This window comes from Chanos chanos, chromosome 16, assembly GCF_902362185.1.
Source record: "Chanos chanos chromosome 16, fChaCha1.1, whole genome shotgun sequence".
NCBI lineage: Eukaryota > Metazoa > Chordata > Actinopteri > Gonorynchiformes > Chanidae > Chanos > Chanos chanos.
In genome coordinates, this window is record NC_044510.1 from 4,442,990 (window position 1) to 4,468,612 (window position 25,623).

At 41.0% G+C, this 25,623-nt stretch overlaps 3 protein-coding genes across 3 annotated transcripts; 1 reads left to right on the plus strand and 2 right to left on the minus strand.

Moving 5' to 3' along the window:
* Positions 1-3,178: 3,178 nt before the first annotated feature.
* mcoln1b (mucolipin TRP cation channel 1b) lies at positions 3,179-12,247 on the minus strand. The gene is made up of 13 exons (XM_030793480.1): positions 12,178-12,247; positions 11,262-11,509; positions 10,736-10,903; positions 9,845-10,001; positions 8,935-9,016; positions 8,445-8,541; positions 8,022-8,121; positions 7,453-7,559; positions 6,772-6,921; positions 5,948-6,049; positions 5,630-5,752; positions 3,513-3,719; positions 3,179-3,322 (listed from the first exon to the last, which is right to left on the minus strand). Exons 1-13 carry the CDS (start codon positions 12,218-12,220, stop codon positions 3,191-3,193), a joined length of 1,716 nt encoding a protein of 571 aa, XP_030649340.1. The 5' UTR covers positions 12,221-12,247; the 3' UTR covers positions 3,179-3,190.
* An 841-nt stretch (positions 12,248-13,088) lies between these two features.
* On the minus strand, positions 13,089-14,525 carry LOC115829384 (trafficking protein particle complex subunit 5-like). Its single transcript, XM_030793481.1, has 2 exons — positions 14,256-14,525; positions 13,089-13,961 (listed from the first exon to the last, which is right to left on the minus strand). The coding sequence occupies exons 1-2, from the start codon at positions 14,523-14,525 to the stop codon at positions 13,665-13,667; spliced, it is 567 nt and encodes a 188-aa protein (XP_030649341.1). The 3' UTR covers positions 13,089-13,664.
* A 9,118-nt stretch (positions 14,526-23,643) lies between these two features.
* On the plus strand, positions 23,644-25,044 carry LOC115829718 (interferon-inducible GTPase 5-like). The gene is made up of 2 exons (XM_030793886.1): positions 23,644-24,214; positions 24,356-25,044. The coding sequence occupies exons 1-2, from the start codon at positions 23,644-23,646 to the stop codon at positions 25,042-25,044; spliced, it is 1,260 nt and encodes a 419-aa protein (XP_030649746.1).
* The last annotated feature ends 579 nt before the right edge of the window (positions 25,045-25,623 follow it).

The following is a 25,623-nucleotide window of genomic DNA, read 5'->3' on the forward strand; positions in this document are numbered from 1 at the left end:
ATATTGGACAGAACCCCAGAGTACTACATTAGAGTGAGTGAGTAAGACAAGAGGCTAATCTGTCTTCTCATCTCCTTCATCCGTGTGTGTGTGTGTGTGTATTTGCACTGGAGTCCATTTAAAACCAGTCGGTAAGGGAGACAGATGTGCGTCGCTGCCCGTGGCACATTATACTACAGAAAGGATTCCTCTCTGGAGGTAGTGATGTGCTTCTGTGTCTTTTTTTTGTTTGTTGATGTCAGTTTTTATTCTGTCCATCCATTGCTTTTCTTCTTCTTCTTCTTTCATGGAACCTTTATTCATTTTTTCTTTCATTCTCCTTTCAACTCCTCCTTCTCCTTCCCTGTCTCGTTTTCCCCCTCCTCCCTCGCGTTCTTCTTCAGACAGTTATTGATTTTCGTTGATAGCAAGAGAACGCAGTTGCCTGGAGCTGTTGTGGCGCTGCGCGCCCTCTGCTGGACATTTCGAGCGCTTACATCAGGCTGTTCCGACTCCCTGGCTGAGACGGGTTAATATGAAAGGAATGAAACCTCAGGTTTTCACAATAAAACCTGACGAAACACTACTTTGTCTGACAGCTCTCTGCCCAACTGGTCTATGACTGTCTTATAAAACCAAAGACAAAAGACAACTGAACCTCCTTTTCACTTCCCCCCCTTTTTTATTCACATAATTACTTCATAGAAATACAACAATGACTCACCACATCTGCATATTTTTATTTATTTATTTAAGTTAAAAGAAAGAGGGACATCAAAACAAGTCATTTCCATTTAAGGTCATAATTTATTGAGGACTGGGGAATGGGTGTGTTAATTTAAAGTGAGATAAGAGACAATGAGATAAGAGAGCTAATTTAGTGTCAGAAATCTCTGGATTATCCCGTTCCCTATTTACACGCGCCTGCAGCAAAAACAAATTATTACCAGAGCTTCCCAACAGTGGTGCTTGATCACGGTAACGATGCCAAGGGCGCACACCTCAAAACCTCAACAGAGAAACATATCGTTTCAAAATGTTTACAATGTTTAACTTTATAATCTGAAAGAGACACAACATAGAAACACGTGCAATAAATGAAAAAAAAAAAAAAAACACATGATAAATTAAAAAAAAAAAAAAATTAAAATCCCTTCTTAGAAATGTACAATAGAGCCTTCGCAGAAAACTTTTTTTTTTTTTTTCCCTGAACAACTTCACAGTAAAAATGTGCAAAGATCATTTACATCTTTGAAAGACAGTGATGGTCCAATTAAAAGACACAGAATATGATCATTTCTTCACTGTATTTGTAATTGTTAACATGTCGCTGAAGAATCTACAGAGTCATGAAATTTTCCCTTTTCCTCTCCCATCTTCCCAAATTAGTAGTGTAAACATAAAACTGGTTCGGGTCATCACAGAGCGTTCCAGTAGGAGTCATTAGCTTTATTTGTTTGACCTCGTTTCTTCATCCTAATACCTCATTTTCTTTTTACTTTGATCTTCTCTCACTTTTACAGAAAAAAAAATGTATTTCTCTCGACCCAAATCTGAGTCAAAATTTACATTTCAAAAAGTCTTGCTGGTATAAAACACAAACACACACACGCACGCACACATGCACGCACACACACACACACACACAAACAAAACAAAACAACAAAAATTCAGATAATCATATTCTTTTTTTAAACTATCATTCTAGAATCTCTGTGAGTGCTCCTTTTTAACAGCTGTGCTCTACACAACACAAAAACACAAGCCTAAAAAAAAAGACAAAAAACAAAAACCCAAACGGTTTCAATCCGACCTGTATCATGCCTCCATGATGGGCTCAGTAGATGGGGGGGGGGGGGGGGGGGGGGGTTGGCTTTAAAAAACAAAACAAAACAAAAAACCCACACGAATAGAAAGACAAAACAGTCAGACAGGCACTGCACAGCAGAGCTGAACAAGCACAGGGGACATACTGTGCTAAAGGAGATGGTGGTTTGGGACCAAGGTTGTGGTCTGGGACTAAGGACACTCTGCTGAGAGTGCACTTGCCTAGAGGGTCATGCCCCCTTTCCTCTTCCCTTCTTCAGAACAAAACGCACCCCATAAATATTAATGAACATAGCTCCATAGCTATATTCATGGCTACAGAGCCCATAAATATTAATGGCCACAGCCAATAGCTGCAGGGTTCCCTTCTCTTACATACAATCATTTCACAGAGGACACAGAGAGAGACAGAGACAGAGAGAGAGACAGAGAGAAACTGTACACTACCTAAAACATGGTGCAAGAAAGACAACGGCGAATCAGCAAACACTATAAAACAATGCTTATGATGTCCTTATGTTCAAATATATTAGAGGCTGGCGGAAACTGGCTAAACGTGATTCTTGTTCAGTTTGTGTACTTCAGTGACTCCACCTTAAATCACCAGTGGCTATTACTTCAGACATGACACAAATCAGTGGTCAAGACAGAATTCAGTACAGCTTAAAAAAAAAAAATCTGGCATTTTAAGTCACTGATAATAATTAAAAACCCACACGCCATCACAATGACATAAAATTAACCCCTAAAATTTAACAGCAATCAAATCAATCAATGCCCAGAAATGACACAGAACATACACATGCTTTGCAAACAGACGACGGCTTGCGTGAGGTGAATTTCCTGAAAGAAACACCACTGGTTGTGCGCATGATGAATTCTCCAGACAGCCTTCAAAACTAAGTTTGTACTAGCTTAAAACCGCCCCAAGCCAAGGGAATTTTGGGTAAGTATCGACCGACAATACCAGTTCTGTGTCCGGCACATTAATAAGCCTTTTCAGAGACTGCAAAACACGATAAAACTGTCAATACAGACGTGGGGGTGGGGGTGTGTTTGTGTTAATACTATAGCACGGCCAGCAGAGGGCACTGTTGACTGAGGAGAATTGCCACTGTGATTAAAAAGCACTCATTTTAAGGCAGTGATGAAAATAAGAAATGTGATTCATTTGAATCCATAAAACACAAATCCGTTAGAACAAACACTCCCGACACTACTAAAGTAAATGTGAATGACACTTCAGTATATGGAATAACCTGCCCTAGCAGCACATTCACAGAGACTAGTCCAAAAGAGTGGCTTCCTATGACAAACACAGTGCCTCTTTCTCTCTCTCTCTCTCTCCTTCTCTCTCTCTCTCTCTCTTTCTTTCGTTCTCTCTCTAGTTGAAGCAGCAGAGGAGAGAGCAGGCGGGGGCCTCGGGGCTCCGGAACTTTCCTGAAGTGGGCGTGTCTGTGCACTCCGCAATGAAGGCATGCAGCTCTGTGATGTGGGTTGGCTCCTGGGTTTGTTGCTGCAGATACACACACGCACGCACACACACACACACACACACACACACAAAGAATGTTTAGGTTAAACTATGACTATTCAACCCCACGGAAATATCCAAAAACCAGGCAAGCACTATCTGGGAGACATATTTTTGTCATTAAAACAGATTAACTAAGATGGCCCACTCCCACCCTCCTCTTCCTCAATACCATGATGGTGTCGTAGGCTCCGGTAATGAGGGCGATGAAGAGGGACAGCACCATGTAGATGAAGAGGGAGATGAAGGTGTAGAGATACACCTGACTGAAGACCCACACGAGGGTCCCGCTGTGCTCCACCTCAGAGAACGTGGCGAACATGTCGTCCCCGTTAATCAGCGAGAACAGGCACTCCGACACCGTGGACAAGGAACGGAACTGACAGAGAAAAAGGAGAGGAGAGGAGAGAGATATGAGTTAAAGTGTCATTTTCTGACAGTCCCTTAATTTTTTTTTTAAAAACTTAAAAAAAAAAAAAGCCTGTATGCTTGAACTGGTGTTAATGAGGGTGTTGATATACTTTAATTTGATTCCAAATAAGCTTTAAATATGAACACCATGTACTTTGGCATGGTTCTGAACCGGTTTTGACGTAAAGGTTGTCATATACTTTAGTGTTGTTCTGAACTGGTTTTTAATGTAAATGCTGTCATATACTTTAGCGTGGTTCTGAACTGGTTTTAATGTGAATGCTGTCATATACTTTAGCGTGGTTCTGAACCGGTTTTTAATGTAAATGCTGTCATATACTTTAGCGTGGTTCTGAACTGGTTTTAATGTGAATGCTGTCATATACTTTAGCGTGGTTCTGAACCGGTTTTTAATGTGAATGCTGTCATATACTTTAGCGTGGTTCTGAACCGGTTTTAATGTGAATGCTGTCATATACTTTAGCGGGGTTCTGAACCGGTTTTAATGTGAATGCTGTCATATACTTTAGCGTGGTTCTGAACCGGTTTTTAATGTGAATGCTGTCATATACTTTAGCGTGGTTCTGAACTGGTTTTTAATGTGAATGCTGTCATATACTTTAGCGTGGTTCTGAACTGGTTTTAATGTGAATGCTGTCATATACTTTAGCGTGGTTCTGAACCGGTTTTTAATGTGAATGCTGTCATATACTTTAGCGTGGTTCTGAACCGGTTTTTAATGTGAACGCTGTCATATACTTTAGCGTGGTTCTGAACCGGTTTTTAATGTGAATGCTGTCATATACTTTAGCGTGGTTCTGAACCGGTTTTTAATGTGAATGCTGTCATATACTTTAGCGTGGTTCTGAACCGGTTTTTAATGTGAATGCTGTCATATACTTTAGCGTGGTTCTGAACTGGTTTTAATGTGAATTCTGTCATATACTTTAGCGTGGTTCTGAACCGGGTTTTAATGTGAATTCTGTCATATACTTTAGCGTGGTTCTGAACTGGTTTTTAATGTGAATGCTGTCATATACTTTAGCGTGGTTCTGAACCGGTTTTTAATGTGAACGCTGTCATATACTTTAGCGTGGTTCTGAACTGGTTTTAATGTGAATTCTGTCATATACTTTAGCGTGGTTCTGAACCGGTTTTAATGTGAATGCTGTCATATACTTTAGCGTGGTTCTGAACCGGGTTTTAATGTGAATGCTGTCATATACTTTAGCGTGGTTCTGAACCGGTTTTAATGTGAATGCTGTCATATACTTTAGCGTGGTTCTGAACCGGTTTTAATGTGAATGCTGTCATATACTTTAGCGTGGTTCTGAACCGGTTTTAATGTGAATGCTGTCATATACTTTAGCGTGGTTCTGAACCGGTTTTTAATGTGAATGCTGTCATATACTTTAGCGTGGTTCTGAACCGGTTTTTAATGTGAATGCTGTCATATACTTTAGCGTGGTTCTGAACCGGTTTTAATGTGAATGCTGTCATATACTTTAGCGTGGTTCTGAACCGGTTTTAATGTGAATGCTGTCATATACTTTAGCGTGGTTCTGAACTGGTTTTAATGTGAACGCTGTCATATACTTTAGCGTGGTTCTGAACCGGTTTTTAATTTGTGAATGTTGTCATATACTTTAGCGTGGTTCTGAACCGGTTTTAATGTGAACGCTGTCATATACTTTAGCGTGGTTCTGAACCGGTTTTAATGTGAATGCTGTGATATACTTTAGCGTGGTTCTGAACCGGGTTTTAATGTGAATGCTGTCATATACTTTAGCGTGGTTCTGAACCGGGTTTTAATGTGAATTCTGTCATATACTTTAGCGTGGTTCTGAACCGGTTTTTAATGTGAATGCTGTCATATACTTTAGCGTGGTAGGGTCCCAGGACAATCCAGCCACAGAAGCAGTAGCCCATGTAAATGGCAGCAGCACAGCAGCAGAAGCGGATCACGTTGGGAAACGCAGCTCTCAGAGTCACTATCAGAATCTAAACATCAAAAAAAAAAAAGGATATTAAACACTGAAACAGCTATTATAGACGAAAACCCGGCAAAAGAAAAACTAACATTCATGTATCTGATGTCAGTAGTGAGGAGTGTAGACTGATAAATGCCCATTTGTGTGCAGTGAGGCCTGTATACTTTAAAGTAACCAAATTCAGATTTCTGTGTGTCATACTCACGTTGTACTTCTGGAAGAAGCTGAGGTAACGAATAACCCCCACCCACACCAGCAGAGTGGACGTACCCAACAGAATTGCACAGCTGTCATAGGCTGACAGGTTCTGTGGGTGGAGACATCATCTATCAATCAACTTTAACAAAGGATTATTTAAGCCCACATTGAAAAAAAAAAAAAAAGAATTTCTGAAAATGAAGGTTTGGTTTTATGTGTCCCTTTAGCGTTATGAAAGAAGAGTTGCAACATAAAACATATTCAACGTAAAGAGGAGTTTCAACATTAACTCAGACTTTTCGGTGGTTTGTGAGGCAGGAGCCACAGTGAGTCTGTTCTGGCAGTGGGTAATCTTTGACATTGCTCTTCAAACTGTCCTTGACTTACTGTCCTCCACCTCTGTTCTGATGATTATGTTTTAAGTCGTAAATCCTTTTATATTATATAAATTATACATGAACAAGGATGCCCGAACACACTGAGACCCAAACAACAACAACCAATATGGCAACGTGGCGAACGGAGGTTATCGAATCAGACTATTGTGACCAAACATCGCTTCTTGAAAATAATATAACGTTAAAGGGAACAGCTGTTGTTAAGTCTGAGCGGTTGTAAGTCACGTGCATCGTAACTTGAGGACAACCTGTATTGCTGTTGATGTATATTTTTGAGAAGTTGGAATATGTCATTAATGTAAGGTTTGTTTTAATACGGCAGTGTTAATACTGAAGGTGGATAAAACATGCTGTGTGACATTATCCAGCAGTATTAAAGAGTGATGGAGAAGTATTCTGAGGGAGGGGGGATTTGAGAGTGGGGGACACAGACCTTGGCCTCAATGCCGATTTTAATGAAGCTTCCAGTGATGGTGAGAATGTCGCTGAGGATGAGGAGAAGGTACCACCCGTTTATAAACTCCATTCTGTCACCCCAGTCCACTCTACGGCTGAGACGAAGCCAAAAGTACTGCACAAACTCCTACAGCACACACGCACGCACACACACACGCGCACACGCACGCACACGAACGCACGCGCACGCACGCACGCGCACACACACACACACACGCACACACACAGAGTGAGAGAGAGAGAGAGAGAGAGGAATGCAAATGTTACATCACCGTCCATCACTCGAGTATCACCAAACTATCACACATTACATCATCAGCATTACATCACGCATCATCAAAGTGAACTGCACAAAGGCCTACAACACACACACACACACACACACACACTCACATGCACATACAGAAACATACAGACTGCATAATCATCTCTCAGAATATCTACTGAGTATGTAAGTGACAAGGGAACATATACAAACAAACAAGTTGTCACCAAGTCACTCTTACTCATTCACTTACACATTCACCCATTTATTCTTTCTTTCTTTAAGAACCTTCTGAAATGACTTTTAGTTCCAAATCAAGCCTGAACTTCGAACAAGTCAATTATTTTGTGATCAATTATTCGCTCCCTGTGTTTCTTGCTTGCTCTGTCTTACGTGTTGTAACTGCAGTCCCTTGAGGATGGAGCGTCCACACAGCACCAGAGAGAGCACACACACCACCACCACAAACACATCAAACACTTCACGACCGTAGGTCTCCCCTGCAGAGAGAGAGAGCGAGCGAGAGAGAGAGAGGGAGAGAGAGAGACAGGAAGGAAGGAAGGAAGATAATTAAAAGAAAAAGAAAAAAAAACAAATTTATGTTAAGCATTGTGAGTTATACCTCACTGTTCTATGTGTTGATATTCTTTGTGTCATTAACAAGAGGAGATTTCCCTCTTAACCACTGTGAGTCAGTAAAGCCAGAAATGTGCTATAATATACAAAGTGAATTAACATGGGAGCACGGGGCATGCAGGCTGTCTCCAAATCACAAAAAACCTGCCTCGTTTTACTGAGGGGAAAAAACAAAACTAAACTAAAAACCATTAACAGGAACTACATGAATGCACATAAATGCAAGTAACTGCTTTGCATTCCTAGTTCACAATTCTCTACACAACCTTGTGTCACATACACATACACTCTCTCTCTCTCTCTCTCTCTCTCCCTCTCTCTCTCACCATGTCCGGATACGTTGGGGTCTCTGCATTCTTGCATAGAGGCCATGTTGTTAAGACTGATCTTCACTTTACCACTGTGGGCTTTGTTATCCAGAAGAATCTGCCGATACACACACACACACACACACACACATACAAAGTCAACCTTATACCATAACAACTGACATATGAATACAAACTCAAACATCCCCACAATACACGGTACCTCTCAGCCAGGGATTAACTGTGGGTTATTAGTCTACCTTTTCAAACAATTTGCTAATACCACGTGAGAATTACCAAAGCAGGATACTTCCTTTCTAAACCTTAATGAAGAAATCGGTTCTTGACCTCAAAGCAAAGCGGCTTTCCCTCCCTCTTGCGACCGCTTTGACCGATAAACGCTGAGGAGGAGAACGTTAAGGTCCGGGCCGGGCTGCCTACCGTGATGAAGAAGGTGTAACAGTCTGGAATCTCATTATTGATGATGGTCTGAATGTTAATGGCCTTCAGCTGGAAGTCAATGGTGACGTTAATCAGCCTACGGAGATGGGAAAGAGGAAGAGACGAGAGCGGGGCGGCCATTATGTTACACGGCAAAATTTACTAGAAGCAGCTCGTTGCCACACTTTTAGCATTTCTCAGAAACTTCTGTCTGAACCAAGAGAGCTGACGAAGAGTTGGTTCATTTTTAATGAAGTTCTAAGAATAGGGAACAGTACAAATGAACAAAGAGTGAGAAGAAAGAACAGAAAGAGAGAGAGAGAGAGAGAGAGAGAGAGGGGGGGGGGGGGGGGGGGGGGGAGAGCGAGCGTAATTATCTGTATATTTCATAATGCTTTTGACAGAAATTCAAATGTGAATGAATGACATGCTGATGGCATTATTGATTAGAATGATTCAATCAGTATAGAAATCGGTAAACTGGGCTCACTTGTAAAACTGGAGGGTGAAGTTCTTGTAATCGGTTGGAAAAGGGGCCTGAGGATCTGGGGGGGGGTTCACTCCTATACAGTCTAGAGTTTTGAAGGAGGAAAGAGAAATATGATGTGGAGGCACATTTTAAAGCAGTAGCCATGGTTACCGGCTTGAACAGCGTTGACTTTTCTTTGACCCTAACTCTCCACAGTCTTCTAAAGAACACAAATCTGAATTCAAGCAGACACCTGCACTTTATCAACCACGGTTTCACATCACTATGAGAGTTAACCTCCATTTTACCAAAATGGAACACAGACAGGTGGATTAAACATCAAAGCATTCTGCTACAAAAGCTAAAATTTACATTAAAAACACAGGTTTATGCAGCGTGCTTAGGTTCAGAGAATGGAAGCGGGTTAGTCGGTGTTGCCGGGGCAACCTTTCAAAAACAGAACATTGATGTTAGCGGGGAGTTAGCAACCCGGCAGATCAAAAACCTTAAGGTCAAATCCTCACAGTAGATCTTAAAAGACAGGTACGAATATATTATAAAGCGTTGAAGTTGCCTTTTGACAGGCTTAACTGTGAATCTTGCAGGTCATTGTAAAGCTCTTGGAGGGGGTTAATAGAGGGGATTGGAGAACTGTTTGAGGAAGGCGTTTGGGCAGAAGAAGTGGTGAGTAGGTGTAAAAAACGATGACTGACACAAAGCAAGGGGCTAAGAAGAAAGCCGAAAGGGAAGCGCTTCAGCAGAGGCCCCTGCTGAGTTGTAGGTGACTAGACAATATACCAGTTAAGGGTTTATACTGGGAGAGAATGTGGGACTAATGGAACAGGACTAAGAGGGGGTTAGGGGTGTGGTACCTGTACGGCGGCTAATGTCGCGACAGATGAAAGACAAGGAAAGAGAAAGTCCTCGTTACCCGTGACAACGTGAGGATCGATGTCAAACGTGTCGTTGAGGGGGTCAATGGTGCCCTTCCTGTAGTACCGCTGACACAGAGAGAGGGCGCTGCCGTTCACGCCCGCGTCCATCACGTACGCGTAACGACCAACGGTGGTCTGGGGCAACGCCAGATACTGAGGATGAGGAGAGAAACCACAGGATGAAGTCGTAATTTTGACGACTTATGATCAAAAGATTCCCACGGTAATTAGTTTAAGATTGTAAACAAGCTTGCTCGTTTACACTCTTTCCTCAGTAAAAGTGAATACAACAAGTGTACAAAACTGCACCTGTGTGGCTTTAACAAATTACCCTGTCAAACAAACAAAAATCACATGGCACTGAATTGTAAAATATAGCCAAATGCAGCCACGGAGGACAAAACACACAAAAAATGCTGAGATAATGACTGTTTATAACAGATAGTTCAACAGTTATTGCAGGTTGGATATGCTCAGCAATGTAGCACTAGTAGACGAGTTGTAACTGACCAGTTCTGTGTTAGCTGTTTAGTAGAGGTGTTGCACTATGCACTATGTTGAAATACTTGCTTTAAGGTGAGAAAGATCTGTAGTAGATGTGTTATAACTACTCTCCTGTGCAGAGGATGAGTTAAGCCTAAGTGGGTGCGCTGTAGTGGAACTGTGTCTGCTTTTCTTGTGTAGTGCATTAGTAATAGGGATGTTGCATTTGCTCTTTGGTGTAGCAGATTTGCAGTTCGCTATGGTGGAAACTGGTCTAATGTAGAGCTGTTGTGAGTGAGGTTTTACATTAGAGGTGTTGCATTTGCTCTGTGGAGCAGCAGGCATAAATGAGATGTGTTGAATTTATTCTGTTGTGCATGAGATGTGTACATGAGGTGTCGCACCTGTTCTACAGCATAGTAGATGTGATCGTACACGTCAGCCTGAGTGTGGACAGCCAGAGGGGTGTCCGAGTCGTCCTGGTAGTCTTTAAGGAAGAGGTGTTTGAAGGACTCAGTGTTCTCGTCCTTAAATGCCACAACCATCTGATTGCTCAGCCCAAACAGTACCAGCTGAGAGACAGACAGAGAATATCCATATTCACATATTAGTAAAGGACACAGACGTACCAGTGATTATGTGATAGTGTATGATGTTTAACAGGCACACTGAAATGCGCACGCGCACACACACACACACACACACACACATGCGGGCGCATGCAGGCACGCACGCACGCGCACACACACACGTGAACGCGCGCGCACACACACACACACACTTAGGCGATAATGCAGGGGGTAATATATGTAGAATGATGACTTTGGCACAAAATATTTGACATGTGCATATACAACAAAGAGCTGTTATCGATACAAATCTGTTATTTATGAGGCTGTGGAATTTACAGTCACATGCTAGAGCCCCTACCTGAACAGTGACGATTACTATCTTAAGGAGCTGCAGGACCAGTTTGAACGGTTTTCTGCCCTTGGCATGGTATTTATCACAAGGGCTCATAAAGAAATACTTCAGCTTCCTGCGCAGGGCTTCCTCTTCCTCATCCACCTGTCGGCATGGTGATCCGCCGAGGTCACGCGGAGGTGGGTTGCCATGACGGCCACCGTTGTGATCGTTTGATCCGTAGCTGGCCACAGAGATTAACAATCTGTCTTTTTCTTCAGTGGCAATACCCGTAATAGTTGGTAAAAGGAACCATATCAAAAGAGGGAAGTGAAAAATCGGTTAGTGGTTTTTACTGAGGGGTTTAATTGGTTGGATAATTAGAGACAAGCTAAGATTTTGGTTGACATTTACATGATAAATCAAGATCTCAGGGTTGTATTCAACGTACTAAATTAACAACAGGTTTGACAATAGCGTTAAAAAAAATAGAAAGATCTGTTCCTGTGTTTGTGTTTAGGTGCAAGGTGATTATGTAATTTCCCCTTTTTCCTAAGGCAATTTATGAGGCATACACATTAATGAGGAAACAACCTTTTCCCAATTTCCCAGAGGCTACACCCCTCCATCGTTAGTATATTTCCTTAAATTAATTTGCTGTAATAGTGTGAAAGGACAGACTGACTGTCCTTGCGTTCGCAGCAGTGACAGAACGATTACGTGTTTGAAAGAGCCTACATGTCGCGAGCCATTTACCACAACAAACAGAGGACAACTGTCCAGCAATACGGGCTACGTTTTCAATATCAACTCGTACCGCTTATTGTTATGCTACGAAGTATGAACAAACATATATTCATCGTAGTGGGAAATAAGGTTTCCTTGCTTTACTTCTGCTGCTACTCAGACAGAGAAAGAGAGAGAGAGAAAATATTTGACAAACCTGTGCCCTCTTCAGTGGGATGAACAGGGTGCGAACTTGCCATAACGATGTTTTGAACAACATTAATAAATTAAATTAAAATCCATTGCAATACAACGACTTCACAGAATTACGCGAAAATACATTTTAATCGATGCTAACATTTTCCGCAAAGTTTATCATAACCGCAGGGTTGAGGGGTAGCAGTCAACATAAACACACACCTCTCTCATCTCCAAACCACGACTTCCTCCTTAGTCACGTGACGACAATCATATGATTCAAACGAACCTGTGCTTAGTTGTGCGTGACGCTGAAATAGGTCGTTGCGTGGCTTTATTCAGGTTAAATACGGACATACATGTAATTTACGTTTGAAATGAAAGGCACGTTGTCATATGTTAAGAGAATAGGATTAAGAAATGAGTTTTAAGTAGACCGTTGGTGTATAGTTTTGACAGGCACAACAAAACATCAAAAAGGACAAGAGAGTCAGATAAATAAAACCCATTAAAAATAGGACACTCTGTTTCCTGAATATATTCTTTTAATATCAGTTTACATGAACATGCAACCTTTTCTTCTTTTTAAAAGTTCAGCTCCTACGTTCATATGTGTAAACCAATCACAGAATTACATGGGATTGGTGAAGGATTACATAAAATATCAAACTGTAAAGACAGGCCCCCATTAAGATGAAAAATCAAAAACTTACATACAATCTCACAATAATCAATACACAAACTCAGCATCATCATTCACAACAATAGGTATACAGGTCCACACTTCCACAGTATATGACAGTACACTCAGCCAGTGAGTATGTATTTGGAGTTTTTGATTAAATACATACACTGGACTAGGAACCGTGTTTGATGGCCTGCTATTCTAGAAAAAAACATTACAATAAATTAAGATGATACTGATCTCTGTAGGCAACATGAATTCACTGACTGTGAGAAACATACATACTTCCTGTGGGTTTGACCGCTACAGAACTTACTGATTAACTGTATGATTAAACAACAAGCTTAACTTCAGTCACATTGATTAAAAAAACCCCTCTGCAATCTATATATTTGTTTGTGGATGGACTTTGCTTACTTGATTTAGTCATATGCGGAATAGTTCAGATACTCTCTTCTCATTCATTCATTACTGTGTCTCTATCTCTCTCTCTCTCATACGCACACATCTCTGAAATTCAAGCCTATTCCGTGATTGGATTTACTCTTTCAGTCAGTCAGAATTAAACACTAGCATTCGACTAGCGTAACCAGTATCTACCAGTCAGTGACTCAAACTTATTCATCAAATGAAACTTTTTTTCATCCACAAAACACCCAAATGCGCTCGCTCGGACAAATACGCCCATCACACCCTTCATTCATTATGCAAATGAAACACTCAGTCCAGTTGCAGTACCGTTACCTTTACATTCAGATAGCCTATCCTTACTCACATTTCTCAACCCAGCCCCAAAAAAAGCTCAGCTGATTTCTTTCCGTTTATCTCCCATCAAGCGCTTTGTCTCGGGCGATGACCGATTCGTGGAACTTGATCATTAGCGTCGTGCCCTTGTGCCAGTGAGCGGTGACTTTGGCAGGAAAACCGCTGTGGGTGAGAATGGCCTCTACGATACCTGCAGTAAACGCGGCGCAGTTGAGCGTACTGTTCTCTTTGGGCACTGATATAAAAGTGTTGACGAGTGGTTCCTTCTCGATAATATAGTACGTCTTGTCGTCGTCGTTAGCCTGCTCCAGCTTATCCGCCTCTTTCCCAAACAGAGCTTTCCATACAGATACCTGGGTGAGAGGAGGAAGTCAGATCACATGAGTGTGTATTAGTGCTCTATAACGAGTCTGAAACTTGGGTGAGTTTAGGTGTCCCGCTTCACCAATACTGAACTGATGATCATCCGATCCTGTTTGCACATTTTTTATACATTTTCGTTCAAACTACTGCCTTATACAATTACGTGGATCTAATGTCCTATCAATTCTTATATCCACTACTGTGAATAAATCCTGCGCGAGATACTGCACTTCCCTCTCGCGTGGGTTGTTCCATTTTACTCGTTATTGAATACTGATCCGTACCTTGATGAAGAGCAGGATGTTAAGCACTTTGGTCTCTCTTTTGCCGTTTCTCTCTCTCAGCATCAGTACATCGAGTAGACTGGCGCCCACACTCTGTCCCATGTCCGCCAGACGCGCCTGGAGGTCTGACACAGAGTAGACGCGACTCTGACAGTACTGGACCATCTCAGAGAAAAGTAGAGCGAAAGCACTCAAACTCACCTCAGTTTTAGGGCGAGTTAATGAGCGCTCGAGAATGACAGACTTTCCTCTTGTAAAACACGTGTCCATTTGCTTAAACGAGAAACAAAGGGGCAGAGAAGCGAGATTATTTGGCATGCGGCGTCATGGAAATATGACTTAGAATGTACCTGTATTACAACTAAAAGGACATTCATAATGTAAAATGACGGCTGATAATTAACGCACTGTCGGCAAATCTAAAGAGCCGGCACAAAAATGGTAACCTTATTTTATTAGTCTTACATTTATGCATTCAGTAATGAACGACTTTGTAAATCCTACAACTGATGAAAAGTGCTATATTCAACGGTCAATGTCTGCAATACTTCATCATTTTGCAACAACAATGAAAACTTTACCTATGTTCCTATGTTCAAATCGATGTCACCGGGTAATAACTTCCGGATCACGCCTCACAGTGTATTTTAAAATAAAAGCATTCCTTTTGCAAGACAGCAAGAAAAGGGAATTGGTACCTAGAAATTAGTTTCTAGTACTTGTGAAAACTCCCGTTTTGCATGAAATTTCTATATTTTCCTGTCCAAAACTTCATCTAGTCCTTCGATTTTTAGAGGAAAGGAAAAAAAAAACTTAAGTGTATCAATTAGACACCATGTAAGTTTGGCGTCGTTTTCAATGGTGGCCACCAATAACTACCTCCTTATCACATTTATCGAGAAACGGTGCTCTGGCTTCAGTTAATGAAGTAAACTTTAAAAATATTTATATATTGTATACTGTGCGCTTCATGGTTTTTATTTGTGCTCAGTTGCTAATGTGTTGCCTGAATCAGAACAGCCACAATGAATATGATAATGTCACGTTTTCATTGGAACTTGAGAAATGGAGTTAATTTTATATCTTGCATTTTGTAAGGCTCGGTTCCCAGAAGAAATTTTGTTAAAAATATTGTACATATTTAATTAATGACAGGGGTACATGCTGAAGTGAGGGTCTGTTACGTTCAGTGTCATTAATGCTCTTACAACTTGGTGGGTTATATTTTGTCTAGGCTTAGGACCTCCTATATCATCATCTTTTGGTATTCTCTGGTAGCATTTTGAACATATTTTCTGCTCAGACTTACCCCTTGCTGACTTACACAGCTAAGTCTTTTGTCAGAGAGCACTCTAGACGACCAAAAGATCAATAAAGCTGCTGATGTCACTTAGCAATGTCTAAACAGAGAGGGCAATCTGTGACTGATTAGACTGCCATCTAGTCATCATGTGTCATCACTAACCCATCACCTCACTTGTAGCATGAATACACCACCCTGGAACTTTCACTCATGTAAGACTGTTTTATGACCACTAGAGGGGGGCCTACATTGGTATACTTATGCAGACTGAGGGAGAGAACAGAGAGACAACTCTTGTGCTGACCCTCACCTTCTTTATTTTCATTAACGTAATATGGCGATTGTTAAGAATACCGAAGGTGGCTGAACGGCTAAGCAGTTAGTTCCACAAACAAAGCCAGCAAGCAAACAAACAAACAAACAAAAGACTGGTATTAGATCAAGAGACTGTGGCAGAGGCATGCATTAATGCTGGTCCTACCAAACATATCCTTGGACATTAACAAGAGGAAGAGGAAAGCATTGCAGGCTGACATATGGAAGCTGGCTGCCCTTTCTGCAGGTATGGCTATCATACCAGTCCCCGTTTCTCATTCTTAGTGGATCTTGACATCTTGGAGTTTGCATTGAAGCGATTTGCAATGCTTTCAGTCTCGATGATACATCCAGACAGAAACATGCTGTCAAATCAGGGAAGTCCTCTGAGGAGCCGAAATCTATGCTGAAGTCCCCTCTGAATGAGATTAACAGAGATGTAATCATCAAACTCCTGACTGGCAGCATTGGCTTTGAGGTTGAAAATGTGGTGGATTACTTTCTCAGCAACATCCCCCATCATGGGATCTTTGGCAGCTGGAGTGTTATCCTTTGGCACAACCTACCACATGCTGCAGACCTGCCTGGGTGTACTGGCTGAAGATGCTGTACTGGCTGAAGTGTGCGCATTGCTGCCCTCTAGACCCCACCTTTGAAATTGCAATGTGATTTTTTAAAAATTTGCCTATATCCCAAAGTACATCTCTATAAAGGAACAGCAGAATAACCTTCTGTTACAGGTTTGGTCCTATCTATTAAACAAAACAAAACAAAACAAAACAAAACAAAACAAAACCAGACAGCAGTGCACAAAACAAACACACAAAAAAAGATAAAAGGAAACAAACAACCCTCAGTACTGTATGTAAGTAGAAGCACTTCCATGCTTATAAGCAGCAGAAATAAGTAATTATTTTTAAATGATCATTGTGCTTAAGAGTGTTAGGCAATATCATTGCAGGATATGTATTTCATCTGTTGTCTGAGAGTAGGGGATGGTAAGACAGTAAAAGTAAGTGATAAAATGCCATGTTAGTGTGTTTTAGATACTTATTGCATTCATAAGGATTGCTACATTAAATTGTCACAAAATGCATTTTTGATTGAGAGTATAACTTTGGGTATGGTTTGGGTGGCCTGGTGATGTGTGATCTGCAGTCACTGAGATGCTGTTCTTAACATAGTGTGGGATATGTATGTACCAGTTTTCCTGATTGCCGTGGCTTGCATGTATTTTATTTTCCCGCTGTGGCTAACACGACATGCTCTGTTAAAAGTTTACAAAACATTTGTTGAACTATAGGATAACATTTGCACATTATTGTCCACACTATACAAATATTTAAGGCTGGCCCCTGGGCTTCCTGTCTGAAATACACTACAAATCGACCTTTTTTTCTTTAGAATAAGTAAGGACATCTAAAGGCTGACAGTGAAGTACTGAAATAAAGACCATCCCTAGAACTGATAATGTCTGTTCACCTAATTCCAATGTTCTTCACTGTGTGACATTCCAGTGGGAGTGCATTCGCTTTCTGAATGGTATACTATTAGGCTGAGAGTGGAAGCTGGTAGAAAGTCAAAGTTACATCCTTGTCTGTTATTTTGTCATTGCTGGATTACTCAATAGAGATGATGTGAGTTATCTATGACAAAAAGTTGCTGCTGATGTACAAACGTAATATGGAAGTGCTCAACACGCATCGTTTAGACTTAAGAAGCATAACATGTGAATAATCACGGGAATAAAATAAAGAAACATAATGATTTCCGGGTTAAGTCTGTGCCTTTTTCTTTTGTTTTCTCACTTGTTGGGTTCAGCGTTCTCATATGAGAACATGCCTGGGATCCATTTGAAAACCTACACAGGCTAGTTGCATCAAGTTTGCCGAAATGAACGTCACTGACATAGCTGTTTGGTTCTCGCTCTCACAGATAAAATACTGAATGGCCTCATCGGACAAATGTGCAGGCCATTACAACAGTGCTGAAAACACAATTAAAATCTGATCTGTAGCTAGTTTTGGATTAGTTGTAACGTTCTCTGTGGCTATTGCTGCTTTTTTTTTGGAAATTTGACAGATTCTGATTGCAGGCACCAGAGCCCCCCCTCCCGAACCAAACACCAGAACCCATGGCGATGACTGGGGTTGACCTTTTCCACTGCGGCAGCTCTACTTACCTGGTTGTTTTTGACTATTTGTCCAGAGCCACTGAGATGGCAGAGTTGACCTCTAAAAACCATAAAAATACAAACAAACCCCCCCCCCCCAAAAAAAATAGTTGAAACTGATCATTAACATCCCTGACACAATGTCTTACGTCACTTATTTGTCATTTCCAGCCAGATGAAACCTACTGGTCAAATAAAAATTCACTATAATACCAAATTTTGAATGGGAATGAATAATTTTAGGCTAACTGTGTATATTGCCATATATATAGCTCTGAAAAAAAAATGAAGAGACCATTGCAAAATTCAGTTTCTCAGGTTTTACTATTTGTAGGAATGTGAACATTTTTATTTTATTCTGTAAACTATGGACAACATTCCTCCCACACTCCAAATAAATAGTCATTTAGAGCATTTATTTGCAGAAAATGACAACTGGTCAGAAATAACAAAAGGTGCAATGTTTTTAGACCTTGAATAAATGCAAAGAAAACAAGTTTATATTCACTTTTAAACACGATTCTAATGTTTTAACTTAGGAAGAGTTCAGAAATCAATATTTGGTGGAACAACCCTGATTTTCAGTCCCAGCTTTCATGCGTCTTGGCATTCTCTCCACCAGTCTTTCACATTGCTGTTGAGTGACTATGCCATTCCTGGTGCAAAAATTCAAGCAGCTTGGCTATGTTTGATGGCTTTTGACCATCCACCTTCCTCTTGATCACATTCAAGGTCTTGATCTGGCGGTCCTCCATCCACATGTTGATTGACCTGGCTGTGTGGCATGGAGCATTGTCCTGCTGGAAAAACTGATCCTCAGAGTTTGGGAACACAGAGCAGAAGGAAGCAAGTTTTCCTTCAGGATAACCTTGTACGTGGCTTGATTTATGCAGCTTTCACAAAGACAAATCTGCCCGATTCCAGCCTTGCTGAAGCACCCCCAGATCATCACTGATCCTCCACCAAATTTCACAGTGAGTGTGAGTCACTGTGGCTTGTAGGGCTCTCTGGGTCTCTGCTGTCTAACCAGTCGACCAATGGTTCTCAATCCTGCTGCTGGGGGCCCCCTGCTCTGCATATATTCCATCTATCCTTGCCCCAAACACACCTGATTAGCGTGATTAATATGCTCTTGATTAAATCAGCTGTGCTCAGCCAATCAAAAGTGCCACTGATGAGTTCAGTCAGGTAGGTAGAGCAGGGAAAGATGGAACACATGCAGAGCAGGGGTCCCCCAGGAGCAGGACTGAGAAACACTGCAGCAGAGGACCAGGTGTTGGGCAAAGCTGAAAACTGGACTCATCAGAGAAGACGAACTTACTCCAGTCCTCTACGGTCAAATCCTTATGTTCTCTTGCAAACCTCTGCCTGGCTCTTCTTTGCTTATCATCGATGAAGGGCTTTTTTCTAGATTTGCACAGCTTCAGCCCTGCCCCTAGGAGCCTGTTTCGAACCGTCCTCGCCGGTGCACTTCACCCCAGCTGCCGTTTGCCATTCTTTTTGCAGGTCACTTGATGTCATCCTACGATTTATGAGTGACATTCGAATGAGTTGGGGTTATCTTGGTCAGTGGATGAGTTGTTTTCGCCCTCTGCCAGTCTATAGCTTTGTTGTCCCCAATGTCTGCTTCTTGACCTTGTTCTTATGAACCACTGTCTTTGAAATCTTAAGAATGGAAGCAATATATATATATATATATATATATATATATATACACACACACACACACACACACACACACACACACATATAAATACATACATATATACATACATACATACATACATACATATATATACATATATATATATATAAAATTACACATTTCACAAGATTAAATGAAACTGATCCAGTTGTTTTTACATTAATATGAAATATGAGCTGTTTGGAAATGGCACCAAATAAACACACTCTCAATTCATTCACATTCTCAACTCATATTTACCTTGATTTTTCCTCCTTTTATTACCCCCCATGGAAGTCACTCTTTTCTCCAGCCATGTATTCCCCTGTTGAGTGGCTGTTGCTATGGTTACCAAGGATGCAAACCCTAAAACATGATCCAAGCATTCTGTTTTGTACAGTGTGGTGGAAATGACTGAACGTGAGGGACAGGGGTTCTTTTTATGAAAAATACAAGAAAATGTGAAGAAATATTACAATACATAATATCTTTTGTTAAAATAGACATTAATGTCTAATTTGTATTTGAACTCAACATTATTTTCAGTATTAAATTCAAAATAAAGCAGGGTTGAAGGTCCAAAGTCTGGCTTAGGGACAAAGGCAATATAGTAAAAACCATACATAAAATGCCTCTTATATAGTAAAATTAATGACTGAGCTATTACTTATTTTTTTATAAGTTCCTCTTGGTGTGAAGTAAGTGTGACAAAAATAAAAATAGATTTTTTTTCTTCCAGGGACACAAATGATCAAAGCTGAAGAATCACTATGTATATAGGCCTAATAGATACATATAGTAAATATCATCCAACAGCAACAGACAGTTTATTTATTTATTTATTTATTTGATTACTTCTTTATTTACTATTTATTTTCCCTTTCTTTCAGTAGTGTCTGGGCTGTATTTTGAGCTGTATTGCACTGGGGCTAGTGGATTTATTTTTCATTATACTGTAAAGTATAATGGCAATAAACAACAGACTAAAGTAAACTTTTGTAAATTCATTATTAATGCTTGAGTCTACCTCCTCACGTGCTTAACGTTCCCTCTGTTTTCTCTTTTCATTTTTCCTTGTGAATGAGTGCCATTTGTTATTTTTATGTTGTCAGGAAGGACCACAGAGCTGCGCACAGGTGCGGAATAAAGCTTGTTTATAGACGTGGTGAACAGTCGGGTTACCAGGGAACCAGACTGGGCTACCAGGGGACCAGAAGCAAATGACACAAAACTAGTTCGACAGTGGGCCAGAGAAACAGGTACAAAACAAGACAAGGAATAAACATACTAAGATTTGGTAATGGAGTAATAATATAAGCGGCTCAGGAAACCCACGGAGGGTGTAGACTTCGCACTGACTGATACGACAGAAGGGTTTAAATAACGAGAGGTAACAGGGGAAACCAAAGTGAGAGCAGGTGTGCAGGATGAGAATGATCAGACTGGCTAGGGAGGAGACGAGGTCGTTACTTATGTCCAACTCAAAGTGACCATTAGCTCGACTAAAGTTTGTAATACACTTTCAATGCTTTTTTTTCGTAAAGCTGTTAATATTCGCGCAGTCGCGATTTAGGAACGAACAGTCTGTGCTCGTTTGATGTTTTGTATGTAGGGTGCTGCTAGTGGTGTTGTAGTCCGTGGAAAGTTTCGTTTTCGCTTTAGTCTTGCGCCGCGGGTAGGACTGTGGGATAAAGCAAGGGATTAAGCGTTTTGTTTTCCTACCAGCCATCATTGTTTGTTTTCTTCCTTGTTTGTCTGATTCCTTGTGAAATTACACTGTCTTTTTTTGTTTGTTTCTTCGAGCTGTTCACGGAGTTGCGGTTCGGCAGTATCCACTCGGAAACACACCCACCCTTGTTTGAGCGGTAGTGTATCGTAATTACCTCTTCGATTTTTATTCTTGTAAATTTTTTATGCGGCATTTATTCGCTTAACCATCGAATTGTTGACGGAGGATAAAGAGAACGAGGCGCGCATGCTAATAATAATACATTTACACAGTGAACGTACTTTATGAGCAGAGATGGCAAAAGTAAAAGTACTCGAGTTATACTGAAAACCTTTTTTGTAAAGTGTGAGTGACTATTGTACTCTTACTTCCTAATTGGTTAGGGGGGGATTCTCTAACTCTATATAGAGTTTTATTAAGCAAAAGTACTTCTATTTTTACTTTTTCCGTCTTTGTTTGTGAGAAGCAAAGTTTAGATTCACGACTTTTGACGTAGACTATACTATCTACAGGTCGTCAGGAGACAGGTATTTTCTGAAACTATCTGTATTTATGAGACGTGAGTGAGAATTTCTGTGATAACTGGTTAGTTCACTGTTAAATCAATGTATGTAATCTGTAGCCTACTAAAAACACAGTGAGTGTGAGCTCAAACAGGGGCACCATAAGGGGGGGTGGGGGGGGGGGGGGGGGGGGGGGGTGGGTTGGACTATTCCAAGGGCCTGCACTGACAGGGGGCCCTCATAGAACTCTTATTAATCATAAGCGGCCCAATATTATATTCTTTCATAGGGCCCAAAATTTTTAGCAGTGCCCCCGAGCGCATACCATGTGTACTGTCCTATCTTTGTTGCTTTGCTGGTCCCTGCTAATGTGGGTTTGCTATTACAGAGTCCTTGCAAAGAATCATCACAGTTTGAGCTGAACCAAGAAAGATACATCTAAAAGGTATGAACTATGAATGCAGAGAGTGTGGAAACCAAGAGAAAGCATAACAGCAAAGTTTGTTTTTTTTTTTTCTCCCTCACCATCACAACATTGTTTTCACTTGACAACTACTTTCTCAGGATGCTAGCAGTCTGTCTCAGTAAAGGCAGTCTGAAGTTGAACAAGCTAGAGTGGAAGAGGTTGATGAACACAAAATGCTTACTTTTATGTCTGAGAAAACGATTAATTGTTTTGTTGTGGTAATAAAATAACTGAGCTGAGCTCAGAATAAAACAATTGGTTGTTATGATCAAAATAAAATTGAAGTCATGTGCGCTCTCTGCTTTCATATGAAAGTCATGGATGAGCCTTGCAAAATTTTCTCAGTACGATGTACAGGAATAAATGAAATCAAGTATGACTGACTATGAATAGAGGATGTGAGGGAGGATACAAGACAATGGGTCCCACTGAATGACAGAATGATAATTTGTACTTATTGTCATTCAAAATGTGCTAATTTTTTAGATTAAAGCCACACAAGTTATGCACAAATTCGGTGAGCATACCAGTAATCGCACTGTTTAGCTGAATTGCGCTACTACAGTTCTGTATTACATTAAAAAACAAAAGAAACAAGCCCCCCCCCAAAAAAAACCATTGTACTGTTAATGTTTTATACGATCTGGAGAGGAGTAGCTGAACTTCTCAGCAAGGCCCTGACACATGTCTGTCAGCAGAACTAACTGAAAGCTCTACACAGATAATTGGCATAAATTGCATTAGTATGAAAAACTAACAGCTTAGTGCTTGGATGGTCCCGAGAAAAAGATGCTAGCCTGAGTTCAATTCATGATAGTGGTGCTTATGACTTGGCTAGGTGTCCACATAAACACACCTGGTGGTGTTTACAGGAGCTGGCAGGGGACTGCTTCCGTTTTGCAGCAATGGTGGCTCCCAGTGCTTGGTCAGGATGTCAGACTAGTTGTAGGCAGATCTGGGGACCACAGCATGAACTACCACACGCATGTGGCCTCAGAAAAAGACCTCAGAGGACAGGTGAAAACGTGAGGTCAGCGATTCCAAATATGTCTGAGGAGACATGTGGTGGTTAAGGCAGCAGGGTACAGAAGGTAAATTGGCCACGAATAAATTTGCTGAAAAAGGGATAAAACTACAAGAAAAAATAAAATACTAATTGTTCAGCTTTCCCTCACTACTCATGAATTTGTTTATCTTTTTTTTTTTTCAACCAAGATGGCTTCTCTAGAGGATGGATTTGAGATAATTGATCCAAAAGACCTGGAAGAAATAAAAGAGGCCATGGAGAATAAGGACCTGTCAACTGTGGTTGAGAAGGTTCAAGATTACTTTGAGCAACAAGATCGTGTGGAACTGAACATAGCCATTACAGGGGAATCAGGATCTGGTAAATCAACATTCATCAATGCATTTCGAGGACTGGGGGATGAGGAGGAAGGCTCTGCTCCAACTGGAGTTGTTGAGACCACCATGAAACCAGAAGTTTACCCACATCCCAAATACCCAAACGTGAAAGTGTGGGATCTGCCTGGGATCGGGACACCAAACTTCAAAGCTGACGAATACCTTGAAGAAGTTGGTTTTCAGCGTTACGATTTCTTTATCATTGTCTCATCAGACCGATTCAGAGAGTGCCATGCTCAGCTGGCCAATGAAATAAATAAGATGAAGAAGAAGTTTTACTTTATTCGCTCAAAGATTGACAGCAACATTGATGCTGAAAGTAGAAAGAAGAACTTCAACAAGGAAAAGATGCTGGATGTTATCCGGAGAGACTGCATGAAAGGTTAACTCAATCTTATTTTTTTTGAAAATTCAACATTTTACTGTTGTTTTTGTTTAGGAAATTAAGAAACCTTATTGTAAAATATTGGCTGGAGAAGCAACAGTAGATATGATCTCTAAGTCATCTCTTCTTTCTTCCTAGGTCTCCAGAGCATTGGTGTGTCCTGTCCTGATGTTTTTTTGATCTCTTGTTTTGACCTGGGGAGCTATGATTTCGGTCTTCTCGAGGAAACAATGGAGAGGGAGCTCCCTCAGCACAAGAGGCATGCATTAATGCTGGCCCTACCAAACATATCCTTGGATATTAATAACAAAAAGAGGAAAGCGTTGCAGGCTGACATATGGAAGCTGGCTGCCCTTTCTGCCGGTGTGGCTGCCATACCAGTCCCTGGCCTTGGGGCATCAGCGGATGTTGGCATCTTGGTGATTGGGCTCAGACGGTTTTACAATGCCTTCAGTCTCGATGACCAATCTCTGCAGAGGCTAGCCGACAAATCGGGGAAGTCCTTTGAGGAGCTGAAATCTGTGCTGAAGTCCCCTCTGCATACTGAGATTAGCAGGAATGTAGTCATCAAGCTCCTGAACAGCAGTGTTGGCTATGCAGTGGAGAACGTGGTTGAGTATTTTCTCAGCACCATCCCTGTTGTGGGATCTCTGGCAGCTGGAGCGTTATCCTTTGGCACAATTTACTACATGCTAAATAAGTGTCTGAATGAGCTGGCTGAAGATGGTCGAAACGTCCTCATGGTCGCCCTGCAGAGCTCTGTTGATCCACCCCCGCCGAGTCACCCGGGAGAGGGGTCTGATGTTGAAAGACCCAAAGCCCCCTAAAATCTGTTTTTCAGATACTACAAAGTGTATGTCTACAAAGGAGCAACAGAGTAAACCTCTGCTGCAGGTGATGGTAGTACAAGTCAAATGACAAAATAGTCCTCTCTGTTTAGGTTTACTATATACAAGTTTACGACATTAAATTCTCAAAATATATATATATATATATCATAAAAGATGTAACTTTGGGCTGAGTAATCTGGATGTGTGAGTCATTAACGGGGTATAATCGGGGTAAACTGTTGACCTAGTGAAGTGTGATTCAAACAGCAAAATTCTTCTGTAATCTTAGTATGAGTTATATCTGTCCATGGTGCTATTATCATACACTCTGTTAAAGGATTTAAAAATTTATTCATAGCTATATGATGGTCATTGTGCTGCCTTGCTCGCAGCACAAGCATACGAAGCTTGCCTTGGGTTGCCCGTCTGGAATATGCAACAATTGACTTTTTTTCCCCCCAAATAGCTCAGCACATTTTGAGACTGAAAAATGAAGTTAAGTACTGTTCCTTGATATATGGAATGTCTGTTACCTTATTCTATTTTTCTAAATTGTGTGACATTGAAAACCAGGAT

What these genes read in the sequence shown, in the direction of transcription:
- LOC115829718 (XM_030793886.1), top strand. Translation starts at nt 23,644, where the DNA reads ATGGCTTCTCTAGAGGATGGATTTGAGATAATTGATCCAAAAGACCTG. An exon ending in CCGGAGAGACTGCATGAAAG is followed by an intron (nt 24,215 to 24,355) that starts GTTAACTCAATC and finishes CTTTCTTCCTAG; the next exon opens with GTCTCCAGAGCATTGGTGTG.
- mcoln1b (XM_030793480.1), bottom strand. Translation starts at nt 12,220, where the DNA reads ATGGCAAGTTCGCACCCTGTTCATCCCACTGAAGAGGGCACAG. An exon ending in TCTACTATGCTGTAGAACAG is followed by an intron (nt 10,002 to 10,735) that starts GTGCGACACCTC and finishes CCTCATCCTCAG; the next exon opens with TATCTGGCGTTGCCCCAGAC. An exon ending in GAGCCTACGACACCATCATG is followed by an intron (nt 3,323 to 3,512) that starts GTATTGAGGAAG and finishes GTGTATCTGCAG; the next exon opens with CAACAAACCCAGGAGCCAAC.
- LOC115829384 (XM_030793481.1), bottom strand. Translation starts at nt 14,525, where the DNA reads ATGGACACGTGTTTTACAAGAGGAAAGTCTGTCATTCTCGAGCGCTCA. An exon ending in ACATCCTGCTCTTCATCAAG is followed by an intron (nt 13,962 to 14,255) that starts GTACGGATCAGT and finishes CCTCTCACCCAG; the next exon opens with GTATCTGTATGGAAAGCTCT.